We start from the raw sequence: 18,410 nt of genomic DNA, 5'->3' as shown, positions 1-18,410 counted from the left end.
GGACCATTGATACTGCAAGCATGGCCATCATGGTGTTTTGAATATTGCCTAGATCATCTGAAAGTGAGGGACCATACCTAGATCGGCCTCCCTCTCCTTGGCTGGGACTGTTGTGGAAGCTGCTCACAGAGGAAAGTGAACATTGGGGAACTGTCACTGCATCGTTTATCGACTCGTCCAACCATACAGGCTTACCTCTTAAACCAACCTCCGTGATTCTACACTGGCCCTCCATAGCACCCCCATTGCTGGGATCTTGAAAGTCTTGATTTAACTTCCGTATACACTTCCCCCAACCGCCCCAAACAGATCATCTCCCATCTTCCGCACTAGAGCATTGGGAGGGTGGCGTGGAGCATTTAGCAAGAGAACGGCATTCAGCTCTTCAATGCATTGATGTATTGTGGAAAGACTTTTCCTTTTCTGTAGGTAGATTTTTTTTCTGTGAGGGCATAGAGGTCCTTAGTTGTGCCGCTAGTGTGGAATTGCAGTGATTTTTTGGACCATTAATGTCACTCCGAGTATTTATATGGGCCGTAGGTACGGTCAAACTGCTCCCTGTTGAGGCGCCGGAGCTGCTCAGCCCTTTTTAGACGTCACCGGTGCCTCTTCGGTCTCCACCGAGGAACAACTGTTCATCCTCAAACCTAGGCTCTGGGCTGCATGTGCCACCAAAGCCGTAACACCATCAAGAGTCAGCTGATTGTCCACAGTGACCTCCACCAACAGTTAGGATTGTGGTCCCATCATTAGTGGGTGTTGGGCCCCCTCCAACATTTCAAATCCCTCATCAGGATATGGTTCGGATGGAAGTCCTCAGACATCCAGACATCCACATCCTTCACTCAGTCCCAGCGTTCAATGATAGAAATTCCTTGGAGGACTATTGATTCCATGCAATTTTGCTCGTTATATATGTTCACTGGAGCATCGACCAGGAGTTCCTCACCCCCACTCTGGTCATCACGCCATCCCCCACCCGAACCTCGTTGGAGAGCAGGCTCTGAACTGTACGCCCGGTCAACAAAAGGCTTAACGCCGAGTAAAAGGGGGGAGTGAACGGGGGGCATTGGACGTTTAAACTCATTTAAGGTTCCATTCACTGCATTTTTACAGAGTTCATTGATGTTGGTACAGCAGTTGTACCCGCATGCCGTCTTACCTGCTGTCGAGTTCGGGACCCCCATAGCTCTACAGTGTCGGGCGGCACACTCATCGTGAGGGTTGAGACCGCACTGATTGTGGGGGGATTTGAGTCTCCCGCCGAAGGCAATTTGTCAGGTTTAACACCGGGGCCCAAATAACAAACGCCAAGGATATACCTGCACTGCCTCGGCACCCGAACATCCCACGCGCAAGGCAAGAGAACAGAAAACCGACACTGGTATGTCAAACAAGGAATGAAGGTAAAAGCAGTTTCCAATTCAGAACACTCAACATCACTCTCTGTGAGCTATGTTGAGGCATAGCAATCTCAGAAAATCGAAAGAAGGTAGATGTTGGGCGTTCTGAAATCTTGTAACCATCTGCAAGATATGAGCCCTCAACTCGGGAGGCGAAGACTTCCAAGACACGAGTCCAGCTTTTGGGTAGGCATTACCTGGGACTTCAAGTTGAGGAAGAAGCCCAGTTTGTGGAGAGAGTGGCAGGTGCTGTTGCGCTGTCCAAGAGCCTGTTAGAACAGGCTTGGAGCAGTCAATCATCTAGGCAGGGAAAGATGTGAATCTCGGCCCTCCTTAGATTTGCAGCCACCATCGGGCATAGGTCAGGCCGAAAGGTATTACTTGAAAAGCATAGTTAACTGCCAAAGGCGAACCTCAAATAGTTTTGGTGCTTGGGATGTATCGGCACATGGAAATTAGTATCCTGAAGATAGAGTGACACCATCCAATCCTTGAAGCTGAAGGGCCGCGAAAATATGCGGAAGAGTAACCATTTTGAATCTGTCCTTCCTGAGGTACTTGTTCAAGCGTCTCAGTTTCAAGAAGGGTCGCAATCCTCCATCTTTTCTTGGGAACCAAAAACATTGTTGGAGGACCAAACTCTATATTGCTTTGGTACAGGTACCCTTTCCATGGCATTTTTCTCTAGCAGAGAAAGAATCTCCTGCAGAAGGAGATTATCTGGCTCCAGAAGAGATTGCTCTATCAAGGTCAATCTGGGGGCCATTCCAGAAATGGGAGGCAGTACTCTTGGGCCACTGTTTGAAGCATCCAACTTAATGTAACAGCATTCTTTAAGACGCTGGGTTAATCTACCGCCCACCAGAGTCCTGTGTGCAAAGCGCTCAGAGAGGTTTTGTGGCTGTGGCACAGAACCGTGAGGTGGGTGCTTGAGTAGCCCTTTCTCCACAACCTCTAGGGGTATGAGAAAACCTACTTTGCGTTTTGAGTAGACTGACCTCTACTTCTTTGTCCAAAGGAAGGGTATAAGTGAAAGAAAACGCCCCCTTCAAGCCTAGGAAGGCAGATGATGCTGCTGTTGTGGCTGCCAGATGGCCACTCCCAAATATTTCCCAGCGGCTGCAGAAGCCTGATGCTTCTCTAAACTATCATCAGCTTTTGATCCAAAAAGGTTGGGTCCATCAAAGGGCATGTCCAGAAGTTTTGACTGGACATTGGGAGTAAATCCAGACTTGCGCAGCCATGCAAACCTCTTGATGACAGCACCCTAGCCGATAGAACGGCCAATGCAGTTCGATGCATCAAGCCCTCATTGGAGTGATTGGCATGCAGCCTACTTGCCATCATGAATGATGCTGTTAAAACCATCCCTCGTCTCTACTTCAGGTATGTTATCCGCTGTCTTGGAAATTGCACTCCCCAGAGTTATGTATATTTTACCAAGGTGCAAGATGCATTGATGGCCTTGAGGGCAATGCTTCTAACAGAAGAACAAGTTACTTACCAACTGGTAACGTTCTTTCGACAGGATGTTCCTCCAATGCATTCCACATCTTTGACATGTAATGTCCACAGCTGTGCACTTCAGAAACATTTTCGGCAGACGGCGGCCTGCGTCAATGGAGTCAGGTCCATGTCCTTCGAGGGCCTCTGTCGAGGACAACGTCACAGGATGTTATAAATAGGACGCACGGCACCCGTAGCCTCAGTTTAAGTTTTTTCCCCCCAAAACGTGTCAAACCATTCTGATGCCTGCTGGACTGCACTTAGCCTTGTGGGAACGGAAGCTGCAATCACATAGGAAATTCTCCTGAGGGGTTAGGCTGGGAGGGCGATGTGGAATGCGTTGGAGGAACATCCAGTTGAAAGAACGTTACAAGTTGGTAATTAACTTGTTCTTCGAATGGATTGTGTCCTCCAACGCATTCCACATCTTTGACAAGACTCCCAAAGCAGTACCAGTAATTAGAGGAGGGAAAAGAATTTAGAATACCCAATTAGATTGCGGAATAAAGAAACGCCTTCCCAAAGGCCATTTCCTGACTTGGGTCGTATCCAGGGAATAATGTTTTACAAATGTATGGATTGATGACCAAGTAGCGGCATCACAAATATTCCTAATGGGAACACCCCGCTGGAGGGCGGTGGAAGTAGCCACGCCCCAAGTGGAATCAGCTCTCAACCCTTCAGGAGGGTCTTTCGCCGCCAACCGGTAACACTCCGTAATGGTAAGGATAATCCACCTGGACAAGGTCCGTTTGGTAACAGCCTGGCCCAACCGGTGTCCTACAAAGAGTTGATCGTCCACTCTGAACCTGGACATCCAAGAAATGTAAAGGCTAAGAGCTCTCCTAGGATCCAACCGATGGAGATGCTCCTCTTCCTTACCAGGGTGAGGAGGGTAGAAAGATCGAATAACTACCTTTTGATTCAAATGATAGTCATAGACTAGTAGAAAAGAAGGACGCACTCGCAATACAACCCTGTCCTTGTGAAACACAGTAAGGGTGGTTTAGCTGAAAGTGTCTGCAATTCACTCACTCTGCAAACGGAAGTAACGGCAACCAAGAACACAGTCTTGAAGGACAGTAATCTCAAAGGACAAGAGGGCAAAGGTTCAAACAGAGCATCCATGAGAAATCTGACAACCAAATTCAAATCCCTAACAGGCACCTGGAAAGGGGACGGCGGGAATACATTAGTCCGCCCTTTAAGAAACTGAAAAATCAAAGGAATCTTAAAAGAACTTTCTTCAGACGAGCACTTAAAGATAGACAGCGCCGCCAGGCAACCTTTAAAGGAACCCGCCTGAAGGCCCCTGTGAGCCAAAGAAAGCAAGCAAGACAAACCCATAGGAATGGAGCACTGAAAAAGGATCAACATTGTGGATCCCTGCATCAGTAGCAGATCTTCAGGCAACGGTACAGGGATTTTGTTGCAGGCCGCCTGGCTGAAAGCAACACCTCCATCACGTCATCCGGGAGGTCCCAATCCATACCTGAACCTTTCAGAAACCAAGCGTGAAGGTTGAGAGTCATGACCTCTGGATAGAGAACCTGAATTGCTCTCCACCCCACTCACTCACTCACTCCGAGAGAGAGCAGATCCTCTCGGTGGGGAAGACGGCGTGGAGGGCAGATGGACATATCCAGAAGGTCCGGGTACCATGCTCTCCTGGCCCAATCTGGATCAATGAGGATCATGTGGGAATCAAACCTCAGTAACCTCTGCAACACTTAAAAATGACGGGGACTGGAGGAAACGCGTACAGCAGTGGGAATGACCAATCCACCACAAACGCGTCTCCCAAGGCTCCTCTTAGAGGATATTCATTTGAGCAAAATCTCTCGCACTTCTGGGTGACACTGGTGGCAAAGAGATCCACTTGAGGGGTTCCCCAAAGGGCGAAGATTTCCTTAAGGACTTCCATAGCCAACTCCCACTCAGAAGAGACTGTGCTCTGCTCACTCAGAGCGTACGCCGCCACATTTTTGACGCCGCCCAGATGAACTGCAGAGATTGACATTTCCTGCTGGATAGCCCAGAGCTGCATTGCCTCTACACAATGGGAGTAACCCTGCCCCACCTTTTTTGTTGAGGTAATGCATGGCCACTGTGTTGTCCGTCATGCCGAGGACACTCTTCCCCAGTACCGAAGGCAGAAAAGCCTTCAGGGCTAGCCTGATGGCTCTCAGCTCCAACAGATTGATGTGGAGTCTGGACTCCGACAGAGACCAATGACCGCTGGCGGGCAAGGTGTTGGCATGAGCGCCCCATCCTGTGAGGGGCGCGTCCGTCACTACAGTCACCTCCAGTCACGGTTGCCAAAACAGTTCCCCCGTCATCAGGTTCCCTTCGATCACCCACCACAGAAGGTCCTGGGAGACCGAGCGTGGCATCAGAACAGGATCCGTCATCTTGCCGGAGAACTGCGACCACTGCATCTTGAGGACCCATTGCAGGGATCTCATCCGCAGCCTGGCCCCTGGCACCAGAAAAATGCAGGAAGCCATGAGGCCGAGCAACCTTAAGAATTCGAAAGCCAGGAGACTCTGGGCATGTGGAAACTTGTCCACCATCTGCATAATGTGATGAGCCCTTACCTTGGGAGGGAAACACTTCCAAGGATGTATCCAGCACAGCCCCGATGTACTGGAGCTGTTGGGAAAGTGTCAGGTGCGACTTCTTGAAATTCAGGGAGAAGCCCAGCCTGTGGAGGGTGCAGCAGGAGACACCGAGATGATCCAAAGCTAGCTCGGGAAAGCACGCCCGGATCAGCCAGTCGTCCAGGTAGGGGTAGACCTGAATCTCCCCTCCCCACCGCCTGAGGTACGCTGCCACCACCACGAGCTTGGTGAAGACCCTCGGGCGGAGGTCAATTTGAACGGCAGGACCCCAAACTGAAAGTGCGAGTCGCCACCCGCAAACCTCAGGTACTTCCTTTGCGCGGTATGAATTGGCACATGGAAGTAAGCATCCTTGAGGTCCAGAGACACCAACCAATCCTGAAGTTGAAGGGCCTGGAGGACTTGAGAAAGAGTGACCATCTTGAACTTGTCCTTCCTGAGAAGTGTGTTCAACCAATGCATGTCCATGATGGGTCTAAATCCCCAGTCTTGCTTTGGGATCAGAAAATAAGGGGAATACCATCCCTTGTTCCTCTCCGCTACAGGCACAAGTTCTATAGCGCTTTGTCCAGCAGGGACAAGAGTTCCTGCGCAAGGAGCGGATCCGGAAGCTTCAAAGACAGTTTCCCCAGTGGACTGTCATGAGGCCGCTGAAGGGAGGGAAGACAGTAGCCGTGGGCTATTGTATCCAACAACCACGCATCTGAAGTAATGGCCCCGCCATTTTTCGAGATGCTGAGATACTCTGCCCCCAACCTGCAAACCATGGGACATGGCTTCATGAGACTGTTTGGAAGCGGCTGCGGCAGTGCCTGTGCCTGAAGGCAAAGAGGCAGCTGCCTGTGCAGCTCTGGCACCACGATGCAAGTCTTCGCTGCAGCTTTTGAGGTCTGCAACCTCTCAAGGCTCTCGTCAGCCTTGCTACCAAATAAATGTGCGCCATCAAAGGGCATGTTGAGAAGACGGGCCTGCACATCCGGAGCAAACCCAGACTTCCGCAACCAAGCAAATATGTGTATCACGGTGCTCGCAGCCATGGATCGGCTAACACTGTCAGCCGTATCCAAACCCGACTATAGGGATTCACACATTGCATCCTTGCCGTCTTGCACAAGAGCAAGGAAACCATCCCTTTCATCCCCCTCGGGAATATGCTCAGCCACCAAGGAAACAATTCCACAGACTGTGTGAAAACCTTGACATGGCACACGTGGAGTTGGCCGATTTCAAGGCCATGCTCCCAGCAGAAAATACCTTCCGAGCCCAACCGTCGAAGCACTTGTCGTCCCTATCCAGAGGGATGGTAGGGTACGCCGCCTGCCTCAAGATGGCTGTAGCCGCCTGAACCACCAAACTCTCAGGAGTGGGGTGAGTAGACAAATAGCTGGGGTCGCTAACGGAAGGGCGGTATTTCTAAGTGAGATTTTTATTCACAGCCGGAAGAGACTCTGGGGACTGCCAAGCAGCTGCCACCCTTTTCTGTAAGGTAGAATGACATGGTAAAACGGGGTCAGAGGACAGATCTTGATTCAAGATGTCCGTCAGATCATCCTGCACAAAGTCTTCTGGAGGACTAGACCAGCCCAGATACTCCCAGACTCGTGCCATGAGTCTCCTATAAGACGACTCTGCACGAGTCCCAGGCTCAGGTCTAACAAACTCCACTTCGGGGAAGTGTCCAGTCCACTTGCATCATGGAGGGTCTGCCTCGAGGGTACGGGGGCGCTGTGCGTCCTATTTATAACATGTGACGTCGTACTCGACGGAGGCCCTCGAGGGACATGGACCCGACGTGGGACACCCTCTGCCGAAAAAGTTTCCGAAGTGCACAGCTGTGGACAGTACATGTCAAAGATGTGGAATGCGTTGGAGGACACAATTCATTCAAAACACACTTTTGTCTTAAATATAATTTATTGTCATCTCACATCAGGTGGGATGGATGGGTCAGCAGCTGCATTGTAGAGTAGAGGTAGCCGCCTGTACCACCAAACTTGCTGGAGTAGAGTGCCCAGAGAGAAAGTCAGGATCCATGGATGGTCTAGATTGCCTCACCAACTCCTTATTCAAAGCTGGAGTGGGGCCTGGCTTTTGCCAGTTCTCCAACATGGTGTTCTTCAGAGCTGAACGAAAAGAAAACACCGGTTCCTTTGGAGGGCCTTTATCAAGGATGTCTGTGAGGTCATCCTGAACTATCATTTGCAGGACACACCCAACCCAAATAGTCAGTGACCTTGTTCATAACTCTCCTGTAGGCTGCATATGGATTAGCAGTTGTCATGTGTGGCAAATTCTACCTCACAGAAGGTCTCAAAACCACTTGCTTTCTTAAGGCAAGTAACTAAGTTCTCAAAACAAGACTGTTCAAAAATCAACTCTTCAGGGACAAATAGGTGTGCTAAAACATTCATACCCGAAGGGTAAAATGTCGTTATCTTCCTTTAAGATGGATGGAAAAGAAGTGATAAAGTCCTTTGACTGTGGCTTAAAACAAAGTTGGATCTGAGGTAGACATTGATGGCTTCAATGTAGAGTCCTTCGATAATGAAGTGACAGAAGCCTTTGATGCCACCCCTGTGGTCGAAACAGTTGATGATACTCTTCTGACTCAGGCTTTTGGACACACAGGCCTACGTCTAAGTCTTCAATGATTAACTGCCACCGTCTGAAGACGGGTAGGACTGGTAGCCTTCGGAAGACCAGGAGAAGCAGTTTTAAAAAAAATTCTGACAGAACTTTTCCCATTCGGCTGCTGAGGCAGATTGATCAGGGAAACTCACCAGTCTCTTGTCTGGCGAGGAGTCGGAAGACTAAGAACAAGGCTGTCCCTTCAATCTTTGAGAAGATGAAGAATGACACAAATCGCTCCTAGACCTCGACCGCTTTGAGTCTTTGGAGCGGTCCCCTGCCAAACTTCTGCTTTCAGAAGATTCCGAAAGGAGTAGAGGACGGAGATTCGAAAACCGACTGAATAGAATGACTTTGTGCACCAAATCGAGGCACTAGAGACAGTTTGTGTGGATCTATGGTCGACATCTTCGAGTCACAGTCCACACATCACTTAAAACCGGTCTTCAGAATATACATTAAGTACTCAAAAGAATTGCGTAGATGGAATCGCTGAGGTGCGTGAAACCAGTCTGAGAGTGTGCTGTGCATGCAGGAAAAGATAACAGGCACCGGGCACAGTGCGTGCTATTTATACCATCATCAACATCACGTCTGAGCGCGGAAATGTGAACCACTGAAGCACACCGACTCGACGAAGCACAGTGAAGTCGAATCGAAAGGTTTCGAGACTGGAAGCAGAATATCCGTGTATCAAAGATGAGGAATTTGTAGGAGTACACAATCCATTAGAAAATTGAAATCTTACAGAGACAAAAGATGAGATTACAACCTTCACAAACAGTTGCAAAGACTTCGGCTGCTCACAGGAAAATTCTAAGATGAAGTGGACGCGTGGATTATAGCCTCGGAAGAAATACCCGCTCTCGGGACCCGGTCACATGGAGAAAACAGCTTATCTGACCCGAGGCAATTACAAGTCAAAGGCCCAATCACACATAGGGTTGAAACGGAAGCCGAGCCAGTGGAAGTGTAGTCGTTAATAGAATTGAGAGATAGGGGGAAATCTAAGCATGGCAATGCAGAGATGGTGTGAAGTAGAGTAGGAAGCAGAGAAGAGGCGAAAGAGCGAAGATGAGGAGGAGTGTGTTGGGAGGTGGCAGAGAACGTGCAGAGAAGGGGAATATAGTGCATTAGAGGAGAAAAGGTCTGCAAGATTCGAGGCCGTGGAGGAAAGGGTAGAAAGTAGGTTTAACAACCAGAGTGAGGCCAAAGAATCAAATAAGAACATCGAAGGACAGAAAGAGCATCTGCAAAACAGGGCAAGGTAGACGGCCGTGAAGAGAAGGCTCCTAGGAAAACATGTTGGAGCAACAAAGAGTAAAGGATAAATCAGAAGAAAAGACGAGAGGCATGACAGCCAAGAGAAAGAGGGAAGGAAGGGTAAGGAGTGGGTGTCAGTCTTCAAAATCTGCTCCTGAAGAAGTGTGTACAGTGGTGGAAAGACTGTCGGGTGACAGCTAAGACTCAGAATGCCGTTCAGTAGAATGTTCTTGTTTCAAGGGTGGGGGCTCCATGGGGGTCTCGTGCACCACTGCCTGACACCAGACCACATCCGAACCAAGAGGTGGTAGTACATGGAAGGAGAATCGAAGTGGATAAACAATTCATCTTGACAACAGAGTAGCAAAAAAAAAAACAAAAAAAAAATACAGCAAATGGACAAGAATGAAGGCACTTTTCCATCAAGGAGGCAGACCTGACCAAAAGGAGTGAGGTCCATAGGCCTAGAGAAAGCCTATATACACTGATATCCTCAAACCTATTCCGTGGGATCACAGACAAAACCATTCCTATTGGTTGGATTGTTATTCAAATGAAGACTGAATAAGAACCTATATTTGCGTTTGAGTGGTCTGTTCAATCCTTGCCTATGACAGCACCAGGTAAGGGGACAGCAGTGACATTGCAGAAATTGTGATCAATTCACTTTAAGGTGTAAAGAATTTAACCAAAAGGGAATGACAAGATTTTAATATACAACTAAGAGCCAGTACATTTTAAAGGAAGCATGCTCAAAACATTAATATCAAATTGTGTTGGAGGAAGAGCGCATTTCAGGAAGCAAGATTTTCAGGGAGTGGAGCAGATGGGAAAAAGACAGAACACACAGAACCAAGCCCAACAAGCAACACCATTATAGCATTGTAGACCAACTGCTGCTCCATTCCTTGGGTTTTAGAAACCATTCTCTGCCTACCCTGTGACCCACACCACCGACTAAGAGCCATTTGTCACCTTCTTCAGCAGGTTATGGACAGAGCTCTACAAATGGCATAAAAAAACAATACATGTTGCAAAAATATTCTACATTGCAAATTAATAATTCATGCAAATCAACTGGTTTAATATACAAAATGAAATTTGAAAGTGGTAAAAATTTGGAGCAAAGATTTTGATTACACCAAAAAAATAAACAAGCAAATTGACGACTGATACGTGAAGGAGAAACGTTTGCACTGTGGTTAACACTGAGCCATAGAAGGCAACCCCAAAGATTAATATCTGTTAATTTTCACCTCGTCTGTTTGGTGTAATTGATCCGTTAGGGCTTTGGGCTGACGGTCTAGATGTTTTCAGACAAATACGTCTACCTAAATTTCAGCCGTAAAGACAGCATCAAAAAAAGAAAACAATTTCCACAAATTACAACTGCTGATAAGTGATAGGGGTGAAAAAACCAAGAATATTAAAAATCAAATCACAGCAGAAGCTATACACATTCAGGAGCATCGCATGTTGGCAACCTTCCCGCATAAGGAGTTTTAAAAAGATACAGCACTCCTTTTATAAGTTACCGGCACATTTAACAGGCAAATGTGTTTCCAATGTTAACTGTAACCAGAAAGTTGCACAATGCATGCAAAAATACCCCAGTTAATAATGTTAGAACATGCTAACCCCATACTTTATTAGGACCCGTCCATACCCTCCCAAAACACACAGCAATTGGATTAATTTTATCAGAAAGGTTTGCCACTGCCCACAGAATTTACATCTTGATGCAAATCTGCTTCAACAGATAGGTAATTGCAATGAAGCATTCTTTAGTATTAAACACATTGTACTTAATTACAATTCCTCAGTTGACATTCGATTTTATCAAATCTCAATTAGCCAAACATTGACTCCCAACGTATTCTTTGCATTCTCAAGGTGCTACTGCTAGAGGAAGAACAGTTCCCAATGTGATGTCTTAATGTAGCAAAGAGTGATGCCATAGGCGAAAAAAAAGGAAGTGACATCACAGTGGGAGCTGCCAATACAAAATCAAGCATGGAGATTCCCTAAAATACATCACACAGGGAGCTCAAAATATTTTGTTGCAACCTTAAACAAAAAAAGTAAGAAAAAAAAAATACATCAATTAAAAAAGGAATACTAACCCTCCCTGCGGATAATCAAAGTAACTGTAAAACAGAATAGAATAAAATGTTAAATACCTTTCTTTTTAAAACACATGCAACAGTCATTCAATCCTTTTGAAAGGAAAGCACACAGGTAATTTGAAATTTTAATTTAACCTGTGCATTTTAGCATCATCATTACGCTCAATTTCAAATGTGAAAGTACTTCTGATGCATAGAGAAGTGCAAGTATACAAAGGGAACACAGTCAGTGATATTTCGCAATAAAGGCCCATATATACTTCTCCAGAGATGCACAAATGGGTAAAATCATTATCTACAGTAGGGCACACACACATTAAGCAGCCAGACATGCGTTACAAAAATACTAGAAAAATTGTGGTAAACCTGATTTCCTTGCAAAATTTGAATGCAGCTCAAGTCGATGACAAGAATGGTTTCCTAGTTATGCAGTAGAATAGGGGGTAAACAAAGTTTCAAGCTACTTGGCAGATGTAAAGACATCACTAGCACCTCAAGTCTATAAAGCACACCATTTCTTACTCGCGAAGAGCCAAATATTACTAGCCAATGGCTGGCGACGTGTACACATTTTTGAACCCTGAATAAGAAAACATGTACAATTAAACAGGATGATCACTCCTAATGCAAGATATGGATCAGCCAACAGCAAAGACTGCATAGTATTTAACTCAGTCTAAGCAATTAAAGCAGCCCAAACACAGCTGAAGTTAAAACTAGTCTGACACCAGCCATGTTAAACTAGAATGATCCACAGCCAAGTAAACGTTAATTAATTCAATGGAGCGGAAGGTACAATGAGAAATTATGTTAAAATATACCATTCAAAACAATAGATTACTCTCTGGGTTCTGGAATATGTAAGACAACTCAATCACTACTGTCAACGCTATTAATGCAGTGTCTTGCACCTTCTGTACATTAACTTTGGGCCCGATTAAGCACCCTTTTGACAAACCCTTAAACGTTTTCTGATCCCATTAACTAATGGGCTAACTAATGGGCTAGTTTAACAGATAACATGTTTTTTTAAAGATGAAAAAGCAGATCTGTACAGCACTAACACTACTTGTGCTCATTCATAACAGAAAAGGCCTCACATTGAACTCTTGTATAGCTCATTTAAGGTTTGTCGATCCAAAATAATTGAAAGCATAAACATACAAACGTATAAGGTCATTAGATAGTTGCTACATGCACTTCGAGCACATGATAACCTAGAAATAGCAATGTGCTGTACATACCATGCGGAATAAATCCAAATAGAAGCTACAAAATGTGTTAAGCTTTAGACCACAGTTTTGCCTTTCAAAAATTGATCAGATGAAATCCCAAATTTTAATTTTCAGACGTGGACTGGTTTCAGCAAGTAGACCTTTTTGGTCTTTTGACAAGTTACTTATACGTCCATCGTATATCTGAAATGACCCACAAAGCAAGATGGGAATTGTGTAAGGCCATCATCAAAATAACACTGGTTAAGTTATTAAAATGGGTTAAACAGCTGTTCTAAACTGTCCACTACTTGTATATTAGGCAGCTTTAATTAGCCTAGTTCTACTGGTAATTGCTGTAACATAATACAATTGCCAGAAGACAAATCTAACCTGGTTAGTGGCACAAATCCTATAGCACCTACAAAAAAAGGCATTAATAGACTTCTAGGTTCTAAGATCAAGACACTAAAAGACAAATCGTGTTCAGGAGCCTGGGACAACTTAGGAACTTAATATCGCAAGTTGAAACAATCAATTTAAGTGGTTTCTAGGCAGTGTGGCAGGGTCAGCAAAGTAACCCTGTGAGAAAGAGAAAGAGAAAGAGAATGAGTGCCAGAGAGAGAGAGAGAGAGCGAATGAGTGCCAGAGAGAGCGAATGAGTGCCAGAGAGAAAGCGAGAGAGAAAGCGAATGAGTGCCAGAGAGAAAGCGAGAGAGAGAATGAGTGCCAGAGAGAAAGCGAGAGAGAGAATGAGTGCCAGAGAAAGCGAGAGAGAGAATGAGTGCCAGAGAGAAAGCGAGAGAGAGAATGAGTGCCAGAGAGAAAGCGAGAGAGAGAATGAGTGCCAGAGAGAAAGCGAGAGAGAGAATGAGTGCCAGAGAGAAAGCGAGAGAGAGAATGAGTGCCAGAGAGAAAGCGAGAGAGAGAATGAGTGCCAGAGAGAAAGCGAGAGAGAGAATGAGTGCCAGAGAGAAAGAGAGAGAGCGAATGAGTGCCAGAGAGAAAGAGAGAGAGCGAATGAGTGCCACAGAGAGAGAGCGAATGAGTGCCACAGAGAGAGAGCGAATGAGTGCCACAGAGAGAGAGCGAATGAGTGCCACAGAGAGAGAGCGAATGAGTGCCACAGAGAGAGAGCGAATGAGTGCCACAGAGAGAGAGCGAATGAGTGCCACAGAGAGAGAGCGAATGAGTGCCACAGAGAGAGAGCGAATGAGTGCCAGAGAGAGAGCGAATGAGTGCCAGAGAGAGAGCGAATGAGTGCCAGAGAGAGAGCGAATGAGTGCCAGAGAGAGAGCGAATGAGTGCCAGAGAGAGAGAGCGAATGAGTGCCAGAGAGAGAGAGAGAGAGAATGCCAGAGAGAGAGAGAATGCCAGAGAGAGAGAGAGAGAGAGAATGCCAGAGAGAGAGAGAGAATGAGTGCCAGAGAGAAAGAGAGAATGAGTGCCAGAGAGAAAGAGCGAATGAGTGCCAGAGAGAGAGAGAGAGAATGAGTGCCAGAGAGAGAGAGAATGAGTGCCAGAGAGAGAGAGAGAATGAGTGCCAGAGAGAGAGAGAGAATGAGTGCCAGAGAGAAAGAGAGAATGAGTGCCAGAGAGAAAGAGCGAATGAGTGCCAGAGAGAGAGAGAGAGAATGAGTGCCAGAGAGAGAGAGAGAGAGAATGAGTGCCAGAGAGAGAGAGAGAGAGAGAGAATGAGTGCCAGAGAGAGAGAGAGAGAGAATGAGTGCCAGAGAGAGAGAGAGAGAATGAGTGCCAGAGAGAGAGAGAGAATGAGTGCCAGAGAGAGAGAGAATGAGTGCCAGAGAGAGAGAGAGAGAGAGAATGAGTGCCAGAGAGAGAGAGAGAATGAGTGCCAGAGAGAGAGAGAGAATGAGTGCCAGAGAGAGCGAATGAGTGCCAGAGAGAGAGCGAGCGAATGAGTGCCAGAGAGAGAGAGAGCGAATGAGTGCCAGAGAGAGAGAGAGCGAATGAGTGCCAGAGAGAGAGAGAGCGAATGAGTGCCAGAGAGAGAGAGCGAATGAGTGCCAGAGAGAGAGAGAGAGAGAGAATGCCAGAGAGAGAGAGAGAGCGAATGCCAGAGAGAGAGAGAATGCCAGAGAGAAAGAGCGAATGAGTGCCAGAGAGAGAGAGAGAATGAGTGCCAGAGAGAAAGAGAGAATGAGTGCCAGAGAGAAAGAGCGAATGAGTGCCAGAGAGAGAGAGAATGAGTGCCAGAGAGAAAGAGAGAGAGAGAATGCCAGAGAGAAAGAGAGAATGAGTGCCAGAGAGAAAGAGAGAGAATGAGTGCCAGAGAGAGAGAGAGAATGAGTGCCAGAGAGAGAGAGAGAGAGAATGAGTGCCAGAGAGAGCCAGAGAGAGAGAATGAGTGCCAGAGAGAGAGAATGAGTGCCAGAGAGAGAGAGAGAATGAGTGCCAGAGAGAGAGAGATAGAATGAGTGCCAGAGAGAGAGAGAGAGAATGAGTTCCAGAGAGAGAGAGAGAGAGAGAGAGAGAATGCCAGAGAGAGAGAGAGAGAATGCCAGAGAGAATGAGTGCCAGAGAGAGCGAGCGAATGAGTGCCAGAGAGAGCGAGCGAATGAGTGCCAGAGAGAGCGAGCGAATGAGTGCCAGAGAGAGCGAGCGAATGAGTGCCAGAGAGAGCGAGCGAATGAGTGCCAGAGAGAGCGAGCGAATGAGTGCCAGAGAGAGCGAGCGAATGAGTGCCAGAGAGAGCGAGCGAATGAGTGCCAGAGAGAAGGAGAGAATGAGTGCCAGAGAGAAGGAGAGAATGAGTGCCAGAGAGAAGGAGAGAATGAGTGCCAGAGAGAGAATGAGTGCCAGAGAGAAAGCGAGAGAATGAGTGCCAGAGAGAGAATGAGTGCCAGAGAGAAAGAGAATGAGTGCCAGAGAGAAAGAGAATGAGTGCCAGAGAGAAAGCGAGAGAGAGAATGAGTGCCAGAGAGAGAGAATGAGTGCCAGAGAGAGAGAGAGAATGAGTGCCAGAGAGAGAGAGAGAGAATGAGTGCCAGAGAGAGAGAGAGAAAGAGAATGAGTGCCAGAGAGAGAGAGAATGAGTGCCAGAGAGAGAGAGAGAGAGAGAGAGAGAATGAGTGCCAGAGAGAGAGAGAGAGAGAATGAGTGCCAGAGAGAGAGAGAATGAGTGCCAGAGAGAGAGAGAAAGAGAGAATGAGTGCCAGAGAGAGAGAGAAAGAGAGAATGAGTGCCAGAGAGAGAGAGAAAGAGAGAATGAGTGCCAGAGAGAGAGAGAGAGAATGAGTGCCAGAGAGAAAGAGAGAGCGAATGAGTGCCAGAGAGAGAGAGCGAGAGCGAATGAGTGCCAGAGAGAGAGAGAGAGAGAGAATGAGTGCCAGAGAGAGAGAGAATGAGTGCCAGAGAGAGAATGAGTGCCAGAGAGAGAGAGAGAGAGAGCGAATGAGTGCCAGAGAGAGAGAGAGCGAATGAGTGCCAGAGAGAGAGAGAGAGAGCGAGCGAATGAGTGCCAGAGAGAGAGAGAGAGCGAGCGAATGAGTGCCAGAGAGAGAGAGAGAGAGAGAATGAGTGCCAGAGAGAGAGAGAATGAGTGCCAGAGAGAGAATGAGTGCCAGAGAGAGAGAGAGAGAGAGCGAATGAGTGCCAGAGAGAGAGAGAGCGAATGAGTGCCAGAGAGAGAGAGAGAGAGCGAGCGAATGAGTGCCAGAGAGAGAGAGAGAGAGCGAGCGAATGAGTGCCAGAGAGAGAGAGAGAGAGCGAGCGAATGAGTGCCAGAGAGAGAGAGAGAGAGAGCGAGCGAATGAGTGCCAGAGAGAGAGAGAGAGAGAGAGAGCGAATGAGTGCCAGAGAGAGAGAGAGAGAGCGAGCGAATGAGTGCCAGAGAGAGAGAGAGAGAGCGAGCGAATGAGTGCCAGAGAGAGAGAGCGAATGAGTGCCAGAGAGAGAGCGAATGAGTGCCAGAGAGAGAGCGAATGAGTGCCAGAGAGAGAGCGAATGAGTGCCAGAGAGAGAGCGAATGAGTGCCAGAGAGAGAGAGAGAGAGAGAGAATGAGTGCCAGAGAGAGAGAGAGAGAGAGAGAGAATGAGTGCCAGAGAGAGAGAGAATGAGTGCCAGAGAGAGAGAATGAGTGCCAGAGAGAGAGGGAGAATGAGTGCCAGAGAGAGAGAGAGAATGCGTGCCAGAGAGAGAGAGAGAATGCGTGCCAGAGAGAGAGAGAATGAGTGCCAGAGAGAGAGAGAATGAGTGCCAGAGAGAGAGAGAATGAGTGCCAGAGAGAGAGAGAGAATGAGTGCCAGAGAGAGAGAGAGAATGAGTGCCAGAGAGAGAGAGAGAATGAGTGCCAGAGAGAGAGAGAGAGAGAGAGAATGAGTGCCAGAGAGAGAGAGAATGAGTGCCAGAGAGAGAGAGAATGAGTGCCAGAGAGAGAGAGAATGAGTGCCAGAGAGAGAGAGAATGAGTGCCAGAGAGAGAGAGAATGAGTGCCAGAGAGAGAGAGAATGAGTGCCAGAGAGAGAGAGAATGAGTGCCAGAGAGAGAGAGAATGAGTGCCAGAGAGAGAGAGAATGAGTGCCAGAGAGAGAGAGAATGAGTGCCAGAGAGAGAGAGAATGAGTGCCAGAGAGAGAGAATGAGTGCCAGAGAGAGAGAATGAATGAGTGCCAGAGAGAGAGAATGAATGAGTGCCAGAGAGAGAGAGTGAATGAGTGCCAGAGAGAGAGAGTGAATGAGTGCCAGAGAGAGAGAGAGTGAATGAGTGCCAGAGAGAGAGTGAATGAGTGCCAGAGAGAGCCAGAGAGAATGAGTGCCAGAGAGAGAATAACCAGAGAGAGAGAATGAGTGCCAGAGAGAGAATAACTAGAGAGAGAGAGAATGAGTGCCAGAGAGAATGAGTGCCAGAGAGAGAGAGAATGAGTGCCAGAGAGAGAGAGAGAGAGAGAGAGAGAGAATGAGTGCCAGAGAGAGAGAGAATGAGTGCCAGAGAGAGAATAACTAGAGAGAGAGAGAATGAGTGCCAGAGAGAGAGAATGAGTGCCAGAGAGAGAGAGAGAGAGAGAGAGAGAGAGAATGAGTGCCAGAGAGAGAGAGAGAGAGAGAGAGAGAGAGAGAGAATGAGTGCCAGAGAGAGAGAGAATGAGTGCCAGAGAGAGAATAACTAGAGAGAGAGAGAATGAGTGCCAGAGAGAGAGAATGAGTGCCAGAGAGAGAGAGAGAGAGAGAGAGAGAGAGAGAATGAGTGCCAGAGAGAGAGAGAATGAGTGCCAGAGAGAGAGAATGAGTGCCAGAGAGAGAGAGAGAATGAGTGCCAGAGAGAGAGAGCGCGAGTGAGTGCCAGAGAGAGAGAGCGCGAGTGAGTGCCAGAGAGAGAGAGCGCGAGTGCGTGCCAGAGAGAGAGAGCGCGAGTGAGTGCCAGAGAGAGAGAGCGCGAGTGAGTGCCAGAGAGAGAGAGCGCGAGTGAGTGCCAGAGAGAGAGAGCGCGAGTGAGTGCCAGAGAGAGAGAGAGCGCGAGTGAGTGCCAGAGAGAGAGAGAGCGCGAGTGAGTGCCAGAGAGAGAGAGAGCGCGAGTGAGTGCCAGAGAGAGAGAGAGCGCGAGTGAGTGCCAGAGAGAGAGAGAGCGCGAGTGAGTGCCAGAGAGAGAGAGAGCGCGAGTGAGTGCCAGAGAGAGAGAGAGCGCGAGTG

At 47.6% G+C, this 18,410-nt stretch overlaps 1 protein-coding gene across 6 annotated transcripts in view; it reads right to left on the bottom strand.

Annotated features, from left to right (window-relative positions):
* The window catches only part of CNOT10 (CCR4-NOT transcription complex subunit 10), a 1,248,840-nt gene that overhangs the window by 1,065,144 nt on the left and 165,286 nt on the right, over positions 1 to 18,410 (bottom strand). For 3 of the 6 annotated variants that reach the window (XM_069648813.1, XM_069648814.1, XM_069648818.1), the window contains exons 5-6: positions 11,545 to 11,568; positions 10,678 to 10,752 (exon numbers count right to left, since the gene is read on the bottom strand). The exons of 2 other annotated variants lie outside the window; for them this stretch is intronic. In XM_069648813.1, the coding sequence (XP_069504914.1) occupies positions 10,678 to 10,752; positions 11,545 to 11,568 (99 nt within the window). The remainder of the gene's footprint in view (positions 1 to 10,677; positions 10,753 to 11,544; positions 11,569 to 18,410) is intronic. One more of the 6 variants, XM_069648815.1, reaches the window with a different exon arrangement.

The sequence above is a fragment of the Ambystoma mexicanum genome, chromosome 2q (assembly GCF_040938575.1).
Source record: "Ambystoma mexicanum isolate Mex_15411 chromosome 2q, UKY_AmexF1_1, whole genome shotgun sequence".
In the NCBI taxonomy this organism is placed as follows: domain Eukaryota; kingdom Metazoa; phylum Chordata; class Amphibia; order Caudata; family Ambystomatidae; genus Ambystoma; species Ambystoma mexicanum.
This window is presented reverse-complemented; position numbering and strand designations above follow the sequence as displayed.